This window comes from Eptatretus burgeri, chromosome 4 (assembly GCF_056783735.1).
Source record: "Eptatretus burgeri isolate ZD-2024b chromosome 4, Ebu_testis_v1, whole genome shotgun sequence".
Taxonomy (NCBI): domain Eukaryota; kingdom Metazoa; phylum Chordata; class Myxini; order Myxiniformes; family Myxinidae; genus Eptatretus; species Eptatretus burgeri.
In genome coordinates, this window is record NC_140964.1 from 18954263 (window position 1) to 18970893 (window position 16631).

General features: G+C 41.3%; 1 protein-coding gene across 1 annotated transcript; it reads left to right on the forward strand.

Annotated features, from left to right (window-relative positions):
* Positions 1–4644: 4644 nt before the first annotated feature.
* Positions 4645–16146, forward strand: LOC147027580 (uracil nucleotide/cysteinyl leukotriene receptor-like). The gene is made up of 2 exons (XM_085877088.1): positions 4645–4720; positions 7866–16146. Exon 2 carries the CDS (start codon positions 7890–7892, stop codon positions 8787–8789), a length of 900 nt encoding a protein of 299 aa, XP_085733214.1. The 5' UTR covers positions 4645–4720; positions 7866–7889; the 3' UTR covers positions 8790–16146.
* Positions 16147–16631: the final 485 nt, after the last annotated feature.

Genomic DNA, 16631 nt, shown 5'->3' on the forward strand with positions numbered 1-16631 from the left:
CGGGACAAAAAATTGACATTTTTGGACAAAAAAGCTATACGTTTTCATTTTACCCTCAATACATTTCACTTTTTTATAACTATTCTTGTATATCAATATACTGACCATAACTAGAAACAATTAGAATGCAGAAAAACATATATTTACAGATTAAAATATCAATCTTTACAATTTTCGCATTTTCCCCGAAGCCGGTGGCGGCCATATTGGATTTCCATGATTTCAGGACTTTCCCCCCCGGAGGATCCCTTAGGACTTTTTTTTCTGTCACTGAGGACACATCCAGGAATCAAAATCTGTTGAGTTTGCTTTTGTTGCAATTTGTTTGAGGTCATCCGACATTTTGCCTGCACCATTAGTGCAAATATTAGAAAATGTAAATAAGTTTTGCAACCCACCTGTTATCTGTCTTAGCGCCGGCAATGTATTTAAGTTGTCCGTGTGAGTCTGTTAGTTTAGTTACGCAGCGCACTAGGTTATTTATTTTTCGGACATGTATACAAATGTCGCACTCAGGGACCCGTAGGTAAATCGTACTCGGGGAAAACTTACACATGCATGCCACATGCAAATTTGACGACTCAGGATGAGTTTGTAAAAAGGGGAGGGGGTAGTGTTATGGATTTGGAAACCTTTGCACACTAACAGCCAGAGTTCCCTAGTTCAGTTATTTCGATAAGTATGTGTTTATAGTTAGAATCCCTCCTTCTGTCTAATGGGAATTTTGTGTGTGCGCTACGAGTTATTTTTTAGTTAGGTATTTACAGCAACAACTACAACAACAACAACTACAGCGACAACTACGCCACCGTCCCTCACTCGACCCAGTCGCCATTGCCCACGTGTTTTTGGCTGAGGGCGTGGGCGGAGCCTCCGTCGCTTCGGATCGAGGCTCCGCTCCAAGGAAGGGCATGGACCGTTTCCTCCAGCCAATGAGTGAAGGGCGAGCACGAGACGCATGCCCCAGCCAATCGGGAGGTGACCACGAGTCGGCCGCCAACCCCTCATGCAATCAGGAGGTGAGTGGCACGGAGAAAAGACCCCTCCCACCTCAGAAGAGTAGAGTGGGTGTCAGGACCAGGGTTCGGCAGAGAAGAGATCGTGGCGATTGCCGAGCGGTCTGTCATCATGGCTGAGTGGTTGTCCACGAGGGCTCTGCAGACAGTCGTGGTCGTAGCGATCTGCGGTTCTTTGGAGGGAAAGTCTGGTAACCGAGCAGCCAGGGTCGTGGGCCGTGGACTTCGGATCGTGGGTTCGAGTCCACCGTGGTGGTTCGAGTCGGTGTGACCGCACGATGCGGGACAAGTACCCCGGCCCGGCTCGACCGAACTAAACCCATGGGGTCCATTTCTTTTGTGTGTGTGTGTGTGTGTGTGCATGTCCGTGGGCCCCGTCTTTAAGTAGGATTGTTAAGTGTTTTTGCTCATTCCACATTGCCAGCTTTTTATTCGTGATAACTCTGCTCTGTGTCTCCCCTCCCCGATTATTGTTATAAATAAACCCCTGTTAAATGTACCAACTCGTTTTATGTGCTTTCTTTGATTGACCCAGCATGGTTTGGACTTGAGAATTAGGGAGGCCGTTCGTGCCGTAAATTGTTCATTTGGTCCGGCGCGGCTTTGGTAATTCCGCTCGGTTACGCCAGATCCGAGTTGGTGATAGAGACACGATTTGGACAAAGTCGGCCGAGGGTGTAGTTTCCCCGGTAGTTGGACTGCGTGAGTATTTCGGTAAATTGGAATAGACAAGTAGACCCTACCTCACGCCGTCAAAATATTGGTGACCACGGTCCACTAAGATCCCCCTTGACCTTTCAGAGTTGTCTGAGAGTCACAATCTAAATTCCGGGTGCTCGTTGGGAGATGACTCCACTGCTCCACCTCGTGGTCGTTTATCGCCACCGACCCCCAACCCACAACAATATGACAATTTATGTATGAATGTTTGTATGTATGTTTGTGGAATATCTTCTGCTGGGATATATTTCTCTATAATTTTCTGGCTGATGCTGCTTTATTCGTCTGATCACATGAATTTGATCACACATGATCACATGATCAGATCATGATCTGATCACATTCGTCTGATCACATCACGAGGATGGTGCCTGATGGCGGATATAATTAAATCAGGCCGTTAATAAAAACACCCCTTTTGAAGATAATTAACGCAAACACCTAATTTTCAGTCATGCACTTCCTTGGAGTTTTCTTAGTATGCAAGCAAAGTTTCAGGCTGCTTGGTTTTTGAGTTGTGGAGGAGACACACACACATTTATTTGTATCGATATATCTCTGAACTGGGTCAACGACCACTTTGATGACAGTCATCAGTCAAAAACGTGATGTTGAATGGGAACTGCACTCACCTGATCTGTCACCGTCAGATTTCTATCTTTGGGGCTATCTTAAAGGGGAACCAGACACAAACAATTTTTTTCTGAAAACCATTGAGAATCATTAATCACGGTCTAATTTGAAGGGCAATTTTTTTTTTTTTTTGCCAATCGCAAAGTGTTGAAAAAAGCCTGAGTGTCACTTTTTGATTTCGCCAGTGACGTCACACATTGAACCCACCTTGATCCAACCGGTGGCTTTACATAAAGAAATATACTGGAAGAACTCAGAAGTACCCTCCAACCCAGAAACCAATTCCAAAATAATGTTGTGGCTGTTAAAGTAACCACAAAAGAACGCCACCCCAACACACCTCCTAAAAATGTCGAGCTCGGAATCAAATACCGTGTCCACCATCATTAACGACTCCAAAGGTTCTCAGAATGTGAAAAACTGATCAATGGGATTATGAAGGAATGGTTGGAGACAAAATTAGTGATGGAAACGCTTTTGGGGGAATTGTGGAGTGAATCATTTTGAGCCTTGTGTGAGCGATTTAGTTGTGAGAAAATGAAAATGCTGGTCACATGATCACTCCAGCTCGGTATGGTTTGCTTTTCCGTTTCATCGACGGTATATAAGGGAACGATTTTTTTTATTAATTGATAAATCAGTTTATATATTATTCGGGCAGAAATACCCATCATCGCCCACCAGCTGACACTGCGGACAAAATGGGTGACGAATGCTTTGTCCCACCATCGCAGGCTGACCAGGCTGGTGTCTTGTCCGTAATGGGATCATCCAGTTTTATACTTTCCCCGGATGCCATTTGTATCCATGCCGTGTCCCACAGTCACGTCCGTGAGGTGTCGATATCCCTTCCCAGTGGATCGTATGGGGTGTGGGATTGTGGTGGTAGTATTTTGGGGAGATAGTGGAGGGGTTGTGGGATGGTGGTGTGGGTGGTAGAGGACAGGTATCCTGAAAGATTTTATGTCGCAGGTAAATCCCCTCGGAGGAATAGATGATGATACATCTACTTTCTCTTCACTATAAATAGATATTGGTTCATTTGATTTTTTTAAATTTGTGTTGATAATGGATAATTATTTTCAGGTGCTCTCGTGGTAACTGCCGGGCAATGGCAACAGATGTTTGATTCACCGCTCAAATCGTCCATGTACATTTGCTGGAAGCTGGGTAGAGACGGTGTTACAGTTTCGAGTGACAGCTGTTAATCGTGGAGATGGTGTCCTCTCTCAATTGTGGTGGATAACCACAAGATCGAGTCATCTCTGTTGTTTCTTAACATCTCTCTGTGACATGTTCTCCCAAGCACGTACTCAATCACGTGAAAACGAACATTTTCTCGGCCCGATCCACACTCGTGTATTTTGGGCAAACCTCGTCCAATTTCAGGTAAACTTTGGGTGTTTTGGCCATTGGTGTCGCATGAAACCATTTCGGATTGTGTTTCTTCAAGCACCAACTCGACATATTTGTAGAAAATCGAAACTTATTTGGTGTTTGTAACCCGTAGAGATGATGTCACAATACAGATATGGTGGTCTACTCCCAGGTGCGACGTCATGGCGAATCTGAAGAACAAGACGATTTCGACTTTTAATCGCAAATTCACCTACTTTATAAATCGAAAATCAAAAAAGGACATCATATCTATTTTGTAGGATATCAAGGGATAGATTAGCATCGAGGTGGTCTGAGCGTTTGGGTTCCTCTTTCAGGATGTCAACCGAGGAAGGCCACCTCGATGTGCTCTCACCTCAATCAAAAATCAATGGCATGAAAGATATCCATCGGAAACTTGCCATCATGATCACACAACATGGGAAACATACGTGTACCAAATAACACGTCATTTGAAATAAATAAAATAAAGGGTTTTTTTTTTGGTAAAATCGGATCAGTTCTGCTTTTTGTGGTGATATTGTGTCGTAAATGGTTACACACAGCATCTCAAGCTTCCCAAGCCTCCCACCGAACAAGCCCCCATTTCTTCCATGCAATGACCCCAACATACTGTATGTGCAATTTACACTTTCATTTGTATTGAAGAAAAAAAAAATCGCACAGTTTTGTATCGAGTCATGGTGTGTCAATGTACACATACACCACACCTGGAGAAAATGTGTTCCGACAGAGCCACAACGTTTTGGACGTGGAAGGGTGGTCAAATGGGGGTGTGGGGCTTTCCGTTGCAGTTGCAGATGATGATGTGGGGTTTTCCATTGCGGTTTTTAGAATAAGTCACTGTGGCAAGGAAAAAGGAGGAAATGCACAGAAATATAAATCCCTTAACAATTGCAGCTATTTCAGTAGACTTGTGTTTCACTGAAACTGGTCATCCCAACGTATGTAAGGTAAGCAATAGGAGCTATGAATTATAATGTATACACATATATGATAAAAAAACCATATATGTATAAATATTGAGGCTAATGCATATATGGCTATAAATATGTATTTGTGATGAAAACTTCAAAATTGATCACTGAGCATTTCACATCACAAAAACTTTACAGCGTGGTCCAACAAGACAAAATATGGTTATAGTATCTTCAAAAACTAATGATCAGGTGTATCGTGTTCCTTTGTGGAAAATTATATTTTTGTTGCATTTTATAACACAAAAACATTACAGTGTGGTCTGGCAAGGCCAAATATGGTTACAGGATAATCCTTTTGTTTTTCAAAGTGGACAGTGTGTTCCAGAAGAAAGTATCACTTTGTGGGAATATCACCAGTTTAAATTGCCCACCAATGGTGGGTCTCGATGGGCAATCCTGCATGAAGGATGGCCCACTGTCTAGTTATATATGTAAAAAATATATATATAAATAAATCGACTCCTCCGATGCTCTTCTCGCCGAAGAAGCTGCATAAAGCAAACACAAAAGCCTACCAAGGTAAGCCCTTTGCTGTTTCAAACCCTTCCCAGAGTTCCTCCACAGCTATAAAGACGTTCATACATCATACACACGTGAGAACCCCAATGCCACACACCTCCTCAGCTGCCGGACCAGTTTCGTCGCTTGTTGGCGAATTAACAGCGCAGACAGAACCATGCACCACTGAGGCTCCCAAGCATGTACCATGTGTAAATGTCAAAAGCAGTCAATAAATGAAGAAAACAAGAAAAAGAGCAAGCAGAGATTGCAGACCCTTGCTAGGACTTGTTTTGTGTGGTGCTTGTATAGTTTTGCATCGTGTATTTTCTGTGGCGTTTGTGTACTGGAATGTTACCAAATTAATGGACAACTATAACTGTTACTTTATAACTGCTGGCAGTGATGACCGGGTACCAAGACATCGCGCTTTAATGCAACCCCACGTTGAATGGACACTTAATTCTGACCCATGATGTTCATTATTATTCAATTTAATTGAGAATGGGATTAAAATAAATTAAACTCAAACCAAGTGAAAGACCAAATAGGTACAGTCTTGCAATGGAGTCACCAGAAGGAACCCGAACAAGCAAAAAGCAAAGATGGAGTCATCTGGATAGGATTCACATTTCAGCTGGGACTCCTCCACCCACAAACCTAACCAAGCCTTATTCAAAAAAAAAAATATATCAAAAAGAACCCAGATCAAAAAAATAAAATTCTGGCTGCCAGACCGTGTGCCCGATTAGGTTGAAATTTAAAATACATATTCCCCATCACTCCTCGGTCATAATTTGGAAGTTTCACATTGATTGATAAAGCGGTTGAAGAGAAATTTTTTTAAATGATTTTCCCTCAATCCAATATGGCTGCCAGACCATGTGACATCAAATATCCGTGAATCCCCTGGTATCCCCAAGGTTTGGGAAACATTTGTGTTAAGTTTCCCATCGATCTGTCCAGTCGTTCTGGGGAAGATTTTTATAGGTTTTAGGGTAAATCAAATATGGCCGCCATATAAATCCAATATACCATGTGACCGATGATGTCATAGGTGTGAACGTTTTGTTCTTCATGGATAGGCGGTCATGCTTGTAAAGTTTCGCCTCGATCTGTTTTGCCGTTTGAGATTTTTTAAGGTTTACAAAACAAACAAAAAAAACATATGGCGATTCAAACCATGTGACCGATGACATCATCAATTTTTTTTTTCTGTGTACCAATTTGTCCCCAAATGACCCTCAAAAAATTTATACTGAACAGATGTAGCGTTCTATGCGTGCAATTATGACGTCATAACGCAGACACCGATGGCATCATTTAAAAAAAAAGAATCACATTCCCCATGAGGAGTACTTGCCACATGCCAAGTTTCAATTTTTTCCTTGCAACGGTTTTGGATATAGAGAGGTCTAAAGTTTTTCCTTTTTCAAATATGGCTGCCACAACACATGACCTATGACGTCAGATTATCAATAAAATATTCCACATGAGACGTCGCTCCGATGGTGAAAATTTCGTGTCAATCCAGCAAGCGGTTGCCGAGAAAAACACCAAAGTTCTGTGTCGACAAACAAACAAACAGACAGACAAACATATAAACAGACCCAAATGCAACATCCTCTCCTCTGTTGAGGGTAACAAGACCCAATCAAGTCTCTCACCCATAACTGGAGGGAATAACCGATCAGCCCTCATCGAATCAATTACCCCAGATGGCTGGGATGATGAAATAAATTAACTCCCGTGCTCTTCCAGCCGAAGAAAGCTGCATAAAGCAACCCCCCAAAAAGCTACACAAAGTAAACCCTTTGCTGTTTCAAACTCTACCTGGGTTTCTCTAAAGCTGCGGACATTCACAAGTTGTACACACATGAGCTTTATGCAGCTTTCTTCGGTGCAAGAGCATGGGGGTTAATTTATGGAAATCCTAACCGTATGTGGTAATTGATAAGTGGCACCACACATTGATGAATCACCCTGCGAAACGCTGGGATGACAGTTTATAGCTTGGTCGGGATTCAAACCCAGACTAGACAGCTTAGACTCTTAGAGGCATATGTGCGTACCTCTCGTCCATCCTGCCAACCCGTGCATATGTATAATGTGTGTGTGTTTCTCCTTCGTTTACTTTTCCTATAAAAACACTGATTGAACACAACAACACGTTGTCTTACAAGGAACGTTAACGTAGTGGGAGGCCATTATATCGGCCAATCAAAGGCTGCACTGGTATCACCACACCTGTGGTTGTTTGTCTGTGCTGTAGCCAATTACAACTGCCGACCTCCCAGAATCGGAGTAGGTTCTCTCACGATGAATCCATTGAATCAAGGTTTGTTTACCTTCTCTGCCAAAACATTTGATTTTGATGACGAGTTCACTTTTCTCTTTGAGAATGAGGCTCATGGAAGAGCAATTTGGTTGTTCCAAGGTATTTGACCCACCCATCTGCACCTCTTTTGAATAAGAATCTCTGATATTTGTCTACTGCTCCATTTTAATCTCTGAAGGTAACTAAAAACTAGAACTAACCCCCCCTGCAAGTGGGAATGGCTGATTCATGAACACGTACAGTAACTCTCACATTGTTCCTTCTTAATTGTGCTCCAACTAGAATTGTTCCTTCCATCGGACCACCATGGCACCAACAACATGTGGAGGGCAAATTTACCTGCCCATACCGGACTCTGCCTTGGGCACCTTCCTCGGGTTGCTTTTCTTCGGAGGAGTCCTTGGTACCGGATACAGCATCAATTGCCTGCGGAAAGCACAGCAACGCACGGCTTTTGGGGTTTTTGGAATGAACCTGATGATTTCACATTTGCTCTTGCTCACAATCACCCCTTTACGGATTGTGCACCTGGCTTTGCATGGGACATGGTTACCTCGTCACACCTTCTGCTCCATCATGAAGGCGTTTGTGTACATGCACATGTACGTTTCCATCATGCTTTTGCTCTGCTTGTGCGTATACAGATTCATCCAACTCGGCCATTCCTTTACGGATAATCATCGGAGCCTACCGCACTCGTACGCGGCCCCTTTATGCGTGGTCACCTGGCTGCTCGGCATCTCTGCTGTTATTCCAGTGTATGGAGAGATGCACTCAAGCACCTCACCCAACGTCACACAAGCAAACATGGTTGGCGGTAATTGCTTTGTGTATACAGGACAAGCTCGTTTGCCCTTCACGCTGCACGTGAATGCCGTGCTCGTATCTCTGTTCATGACGTCTTGCATCACAATGGCCACCTGTTGGGTGTTGCTCTGCCGGCACCTGCGGTCACAGCGTGGGAGTGTCGAGATGCGAGCTCTCTACAAGGTTCTGTGGATGTTCGTTGTGTTTCTCTTCTGCTATGCACCATACCACGGAACTATCCTTCCCTACCTGCTCAGCAACCAGGACGCTGAAGCATCGTGTACGAGGCGCAAGATGTTTTTCACCGTCAACAAAATCTGTTTGCATCTTACCGAGCTGAGCGTGTGCCTCGATCCCCTCATATTCTTCTTCATGGCACGTAGGAACAGGACAAAATAGGGGCTCGAGCCTTGCGCGTGCCTTTGGACCAACTAATATAATTGAAGGAACTCAGCGTATGTTGGTCTTCGTGGGGTCGAGGTCATCTTTCATGGTGGGGTCGAGGAGCCATTTCATTTGTTGAAACATATGGTTCCATGTTTTACATTTCCTCTTCAATTTTTTTGCTTCAATTCAACGCACTTTTTATTTACAGAATTGCCAATGTGATGGAATAAATACAACAAAAAATATACACAAATAATACTTCGATAACTTGGATAACTCAGAAAGGAACTACAAGGGCACTCGGTGGAGCGCATACCAGATCCACATGAAAAATTATAAGATCCGGATCCAGATTCGGATCTTCACCAAAATTGAATCAATTCTTCAGTGTCACACACCCAACCTGTCCACTAAGTTTTGTTCGAATCCGTCCACAACTTCTTGAGATATTGGGCTATATATCGTTTTTGGCCCGATCTCTCAATGGTGAAGCACCACTTTAAATATTGTAGTAGTCGGATCCGAATCCGGATCTTCACCACAATCTAATCAGTTCGTCCTTGTCACACACCAAACCTGTCCACAAAATTTCATCCGGATCCGTCTACAACTTTTTGAGATACCCTGCACACAAACACACAAGCAGTCATAGACTGGTACTTACGAAATTGTCAACTTGACCTCTGACCTTGTCTAATAAAAGCTGTCTCTAGAGAAGGTAGCGACGCAAACCAGAAGTTTCTACGATGATTCTGTAGCAAACCATCAAAAATCGTAACGTCGAGCGAAGCAAAAATCTCCATTTCTCCACACAATTATACCTTAACGTAACTCAACGACGCGTCTGCTCGAGCACACTGCATCATAGGACGACCTGTGACGCGTCGAGTGAAATATTTTATATACAATCTTAAAACGTCTCCAAAACATCCGATTTTTACCAGAATTTCGACAACCGAGTTTTAAGCATCCTAAGCGATCGCAAAAACCGAAGACAAAATTAAAATCGAAGTTAAAACGAACTCGTAACGTCGAGCGAAGCAAAAATACTTCATTTCTCCACATGAATTTACGGAATTATGTTTGACCTCACTGTGACCTTGACCTTTGACCGATTTTAACCAAAATCTAATCAGCACCAGCCATCACCCTCCTGAATCACGTGGTGTAATTTGACATTGGTGGCTTCTTCCGTTCTCGAGTTATCGTGCCTAAAAACAAAGAAACAAACAAACAAACAAACAAGCAGTCATAGACTGGTACTTACGAAATCGTCAACTTGACCTCTGACCTTGTCTAATAAAAGCATGAATCAGTCAGAACCCCAAGGGGAGCTTGAATTCTGAATTCATTGTGGTCTACGATTTTACACTGTGGTTTGCAGATAATGAGTCCCAGACAAAAACTAGATTTCTTATTAAAATTCCATTTTTTTGTTTTTATTTTTTAAAAAGTGATTCAGTACCAGCAGGAAATGCTAGATTAATAGGTGTATTACTTTTCAGAAGAATCTGATAAAAGACTTATTATTTATTATATATATCAGTTATTCATCGCTGTTCCAGAATTTCGAGAACCGGGTTTTAAGCGTCCTAAGCAATCGCAAAAAACGAAGACAAAATTAAAATCGAAGTTAAAATGAACTCGTAACGTCGAGCGAAGCAAAAATACTCCATTTCTCCACGTGAATTTACGGAATTATGTTTGACCTCACTGTGACCTTGACCTTTGACCGATTTTGACCAAAATCTAATCAGCACTAGCCATCACCCTCCTGAATCACGTGGTGTAATTTGACATTGGTAGCTTCTTCCTTTCTCGAGTTATCGTGCCTACAAACAAACAAACAAACAAACAAGCAGTCATAGACTGGTACTTACGAAATCATCAACTTGACCTCTGACCTTGTCTAATAAAAGCTGTCTCCAGAGAAGGTAGCAACGCAAACCAGAAGTTTCTACGATGATTTTGTATCAAACCATCAAAAATCGGAACGTCGAGCGAAGCAAAAATCTCCATTTCTCCACGCAATTATATCTTAACGTAATTCAACGACGCGTCTGCTCGAGCGCACTGCATCATGGGACGACCCGTGACGCGTCGAGTGAAATATTTTATATACAATCTTAAAACGTCTCCAAAACATCCGATTTTTACCAGAATTTCGACAACCGAGTTTAAAGCGTCCGAAGCGGTCGCAAAAACCGAAGACAAAATTAAGATCGAAGTTAAAATGGAGTCGTAACGTCGAGCGAAGCAAAAATACTCCATTTCTCCAGGTGAATTTACAGAATTATGTTTGACCTCACTGTGACCTTGACCTTTGACCGATTTTGACCAAAATCTAATCAGCACTAGCCATCACCCTCCTGAATCACGTGGTGTAATTTGACATTGGTAGCTTCTTCCGTTCTCGAGTTATCGTACCTACAAACAAACAAACAAGCAGTCATAGACTGGTACTTACAAAATCATCAACTTGACCTCTGACCTTGTCTCATAAAAGCTGTCTCTAGAGAAGGTAGCAACGCAAACCAGAAGTTTCTACGATGATTCTGTACCAAACCATCAAAAATCGAATGTTTTGCATGTTTGACATCACTGTGACCTTGACCTTTGACCGATTTTGACCAAAATCTAATCAGCACTAGCCACCACCCTCCTAAATCACGTGGTGTAATTTGACATTGGAAGCTTCTTCCGTTCTCGAGTTAGCATTTTTTGGATGTTTGACCTCACTGTGACCTTGACCTTTGACCAAAATCTAATCAGCACTAGCCACCAGCCTCCTGAATCACGTGGTGTAATTTGACATTGGTAGCTTCTTCCGTTCTCGAGTTATCGTACCTACAAACAAACAAACAAGCAGTCATAGACTGGTACTTACAAAATCATCAACTTGACCTCTGACCTTGTCTCATAAAAGCTGTCTCTAGAGAAGGTAGCAACGCAAACCAGAAGTTTCTACGATGATTCTGTACCAAACCATCAAAAATCGAATGTTTTGCATGTTTGACATCACTGTGACCTTGACCTTTGACCGATTTTGACCAAAATCTAATCAGCACTAGCCACCACCCTCCTAAATCACGTGGTGTAATTTGACATTGGAAGCTTCTTCCGTTCTCGAGTTAGCATTTTTTGGATGTTTGACCTCACTGTGACCTTGACCTTTGACCAAAATCTAATCAGCACTAGCCACCAGCCTCCTGAATCACGTGGTGTAATTTGACATTGGTATCTTCTTCCGTTCTCGAGTTATTGTGCCTACAAACAAACAAACAAGCAAACTAACAAACAAACAAAGAGAAACGGAAGGCATCAATATACTTACGAAATCTTTAGATTTCATAAGTAACAAATGAAATTGCTCGTTGAGCAAGGAATTGCCAGAATAACTTTGTCATAGCTCCATGATCTCTGAAAAAACAAAAACCTGGAAATCAATTTGGTTCTTATAAGTTGATAGTGCGACTGTTTAATGAGTTATAGCACTGAGTTTGGTCATGATCATAACTTGGAAGTCAATCGGACTTGAAATGGCATTTTTATCGCAATTTGAAAGTTTTGATCCGACCTCCCTGACATTCGAGCCCCAACCGCTTCGAAGGTGTTGGTATGACACCCCAATAAGACATATGGTTGGATGTAGTATTGGAAGATGCACATTTTCGATTTGATTTGAAGTCGATACGACCATTTTAGCGTACGTTATTGCGAAAATAAGAATTTCAGTTTTTCGGTGACCTTGACCGTTGACCTAGATTCACCAAAAACGACAGGTGTCTAAGTTGGACCATGGCCGACGTCTGCACCCAGTTTGGTCATGATGGCTGAAACGGTGTGGCTGCTACAGGGTAAACAAACACACAAAAAAAACAGACAGACAGACACACAGAATGACGCACACAACTGACCAACATAATTGCCGAAATCCGAAGGATTCCGGCAATTAACAAGACAAACAAACAGAGAGAAAGGGGTGAAAACATAACCCTCCTTCACCTTCGGTGGCAGAGGTAACAATCAAAATAATGTATGCAGAAACAAACATGATCATTCAGAAATCTATATTCAGATTCAGAAACATTCACGAGCAAATATAGAAGTTGTGTGCGTCAACAAATGACAAAATATAGAAGAAAAAAAATATCGGATTACGAGTCCTTAAGCTCACCTGGATCAAGAGCAACAGTCACTCAAACACCACTGCAGACCCCCCTCGACCCTGATTGTTTTTTTTTAATGCCATGAACAAGCTTTGGTATATCACAAGTGATGAAGGTTGTGTGTGGTCAAGTTTCATCAAAATCGTGCGTTTGGTTCAAGCGATCATGATTGAAGTGTTTACTGACTCACTGACACCTGTGGACACTGCTCAATCGCAAAGTCAAGCTCATCCGACTACAGTCCAGGTGAGCTAAAAATGGACAAGAAGACTGTGAATAAGAGTAATAAACTTGATAAGACTTGCAAGAATAAACCAGAGAGTTCACAGAACACGATACCCCATGCAGTGTTCAACTATAATGCTTCAATTTTAATAAAATGATGTTTTTTTAAAGATCGTAAAAAAAATTCCACGAGTTTTGGGTGATTGAAGCAGTCTTGAACACCATCTTTATACAGCACACTATATAACATGTACAAATCCTGCTCAACTGGAGGTTCTTGGAAGTATTTAGAAGGCGATTTTGTGTTCCACAATGTTTAAGAAAAGAATTAGATTTGAATAAAATAAAGATTGTAAAAGTCGTATAAATTAATTAATTCCAGAATTTACTGCCGTTTTAAACAGTGGCTATTACACCACCTGATCTGACATGTTACATTCGTTATTTGTGCTTGTTTGTGTCCTTTGTAACGTCCTTAAAATGGTAAGTTTCTTGTTTGGAATGATTTTAGCTCGCCTGTTCGAAGAACAGAGAACTATAGCGATACCTCCGGCATGAGCGTGAGCGTCAGTGTCAGCGTGAGCGTGAGCGTGAAAATGTTAAAGTTTTTGGCGCAAGTTATTTCCTTTCTAATGTTTTTATCTACCACACTATTTTTTACTGATTACAATATACAAATACATGTATTGCTTTAAAATGATTTGGATCAGACTTCACTGCAATGCTTTATAAAAAATATTATTAGACAACTCTTTTAAAAACGAAAAATGTATAAACAGGCGAGCATTGGGTGGCTTTGACACCAACTCTCTGGTTAATTTTGTTTCACTGCCAGGTAGGCAGACAGAATAAAAAATATTATCTCAATCCTCTCTGTGTGTGCGCTATTGGGACAAATTCAGAGACAAAGTACTGTAAAACGGCAGCTTTGTCTTTTTATTCATGGAATGATTGGTGTTCGAAATATAACATTGAACTTAAACAAGTTGTTTCTCGATCATAAATTGACGCTCATGAACTCATAAGACTGACGGACAGACATGAACCAATTGCTTAACCCCACTTGTTGCTTCGCATGCACGGGGAAACAACTTATCCAAATGTAAAAGAGAAGAAACTATTCCGAATAATATGAGACGAAAGTTCATTTATAAGAAGCCTTCAAACGACCCACAGACAACTGTGCCTTCACTGCTCTAATCAATACTATTGTGGAGATGTGGCCCATTGTAACATAGTGTATAAATAAAGTATGATGTGCGAGTAAAAGGTAGAAATAAGTCATCATGTGATCTCGTGAAATGAGTGTGGATATTGTTGTAGAATTTTGTAGTTTACGTTTTAACCGACTCGATGTAAATCCTGTTACTCAAATGAAAGCCACAATTAATTCACCGTCCACAACGGAAAGTACATCACATCAGATAATTTTATAAACATAGTACGATGGAATACAAGCCACTGAGATGGTAAACATCTACAATGATTTGCACTAAACTAAGATTACATTATCTGGCATTTATATGCTTTTGGGAGAGTGGAGGGGGCTGATAAGCCGATAGGCAAAATAATTCAAAATGCAATTCATGTCTCCTCGGTGAAAAGCGAATGATGTAATCATGGCAAAAGTTGGTTTTATCAACCAGGTCACTTTGTTCCAGAGCAAGACATTCTTTTTATCAACATTTAGGTGAAAAGACTCTTGGCAAAAAGGAAGCATAACTGACATCCAATTTGACTTATGGCATAAAAATTAAATTTATAAAGCACCAGCAACAATTATAATTGAGAGTACATTAATATAATTATTTTCTCCCACAATATCATGGACTGCTGTAAAATAAAATGAAAAAAAAACCCAAAAACTTATGGACGAAGTTTATTCATGTGCTTAAACATAAATATCCCTGTATGAAATTTTTTTATGTCAAAAAGTGTCAATGTGTTGAGTTTGGTGAAAAGAGGTGCTGTGTGGTCTTGTGGGTGAGAAAGGGTGCAAATCCTTATGGTGTGCTTTTGAATAACTGAGAGTGAATGAAGTTGATTGTGAGTTACTGGAGCATTCCCAGACAACGCTACAATACTGTACGGAGTGATCACATGAAACCGCTACATTTTAGAAGTAGAAAAGCACTCGGTAGAGCCCGTACCTCTGCCATGCAATGCCCGATCCAGTTGAACATATCGGGGCCAATAATTTTTTTGAAATATGATGCGATGCGTAGTTTTTAATCCAATCTCTCAATGGTGAAAAATCACTTCAAAGATTTTTTTTTAATCCAAGTATCCGGAACAAGATCTTCACCAAAATCTAATCAGTTCGTCCTTGTCACACACTCAACCTGTCCACCAAGTTTCGTCGGAATCCATCGACAACTTTTTTGAAATATCCTGCACACAAACAAACAAACAAACAGACAGGGGTGAAAACATAATAATGAGTGAACATAAACTTTTTGAGATGCTCTTTTCAATCAAGCAAACCCTATCAAATATATGTTTTCATTTGGTATTCATTGTGATTCAAAGTTGTAAAAGTTTCAAGTGATCATCCTGTCATTCAGGTAAGGCAGAATTGAGGTGTTATCTCAGGAGAATAAAGTACACGGACGAAGGAAGATACAAAGTTTTGACAGTACGCCCATGTTTCGAGAAATGATCTAAGCAATCGATGAAATGTGACTCGTCCGGCTAAGTTTGTCATCCAATGGTGAAGAATCACTTAAAAAATTAAAAACAATTCTCGGATCCAGATCTGTATTTTCACCAGAATCTAATCAATTCCCGCTCGTCACACAACCAACCTGTCCACCAACTTATGTCCGAATCCGTAACTTTCGGTGGTGGAGGTAAAAAGAGATTGAATATGTGGGCTAAGGAGTGAGGAATAAAATAAATGACAGACTTTCTCTCCCACCTAGAGGTGGCGCTACACAATACACATTTACATAGAGAATTTGCGTCGTCCCCTCCAGCCCCGCCCCCCACCCCCACCACTGAAAGACCACCAGAAATATAAAAACACCCCCATGCACTAATTGGGGTCATGCTGATCCTATGGATCTCAATCGCAAGGATTCATATGAGGCCAGCAGTATAGGTTAGATTTTTTGGTACTTAATCAACCGGCTTGACACAAAGCTGCAAGAGATCTCATATGAAAGATGGGAATCTCAGTCACTCATTTTGCCCTGTTGTCCTCATTTTTTGGTGTGCGGCCCATGAAATATTCACACCTGAAGGATACCCCCATGAAAAAATTTTGACCATTTCCGAAAATCCGTGAATTAGCCATAACTTCAAAGCAATGTACCCTATTTTTGCATGATTGGAATTGAAATGTGCAGAATGAACAGGGGAATACTACTAGTTACTTAATGGAATACTTCTAGATAAATATATGTACATTTGAGTGCTTTTAATAGAAAAAAAGATGCAATTTCCAGACCGCTAACTTCGA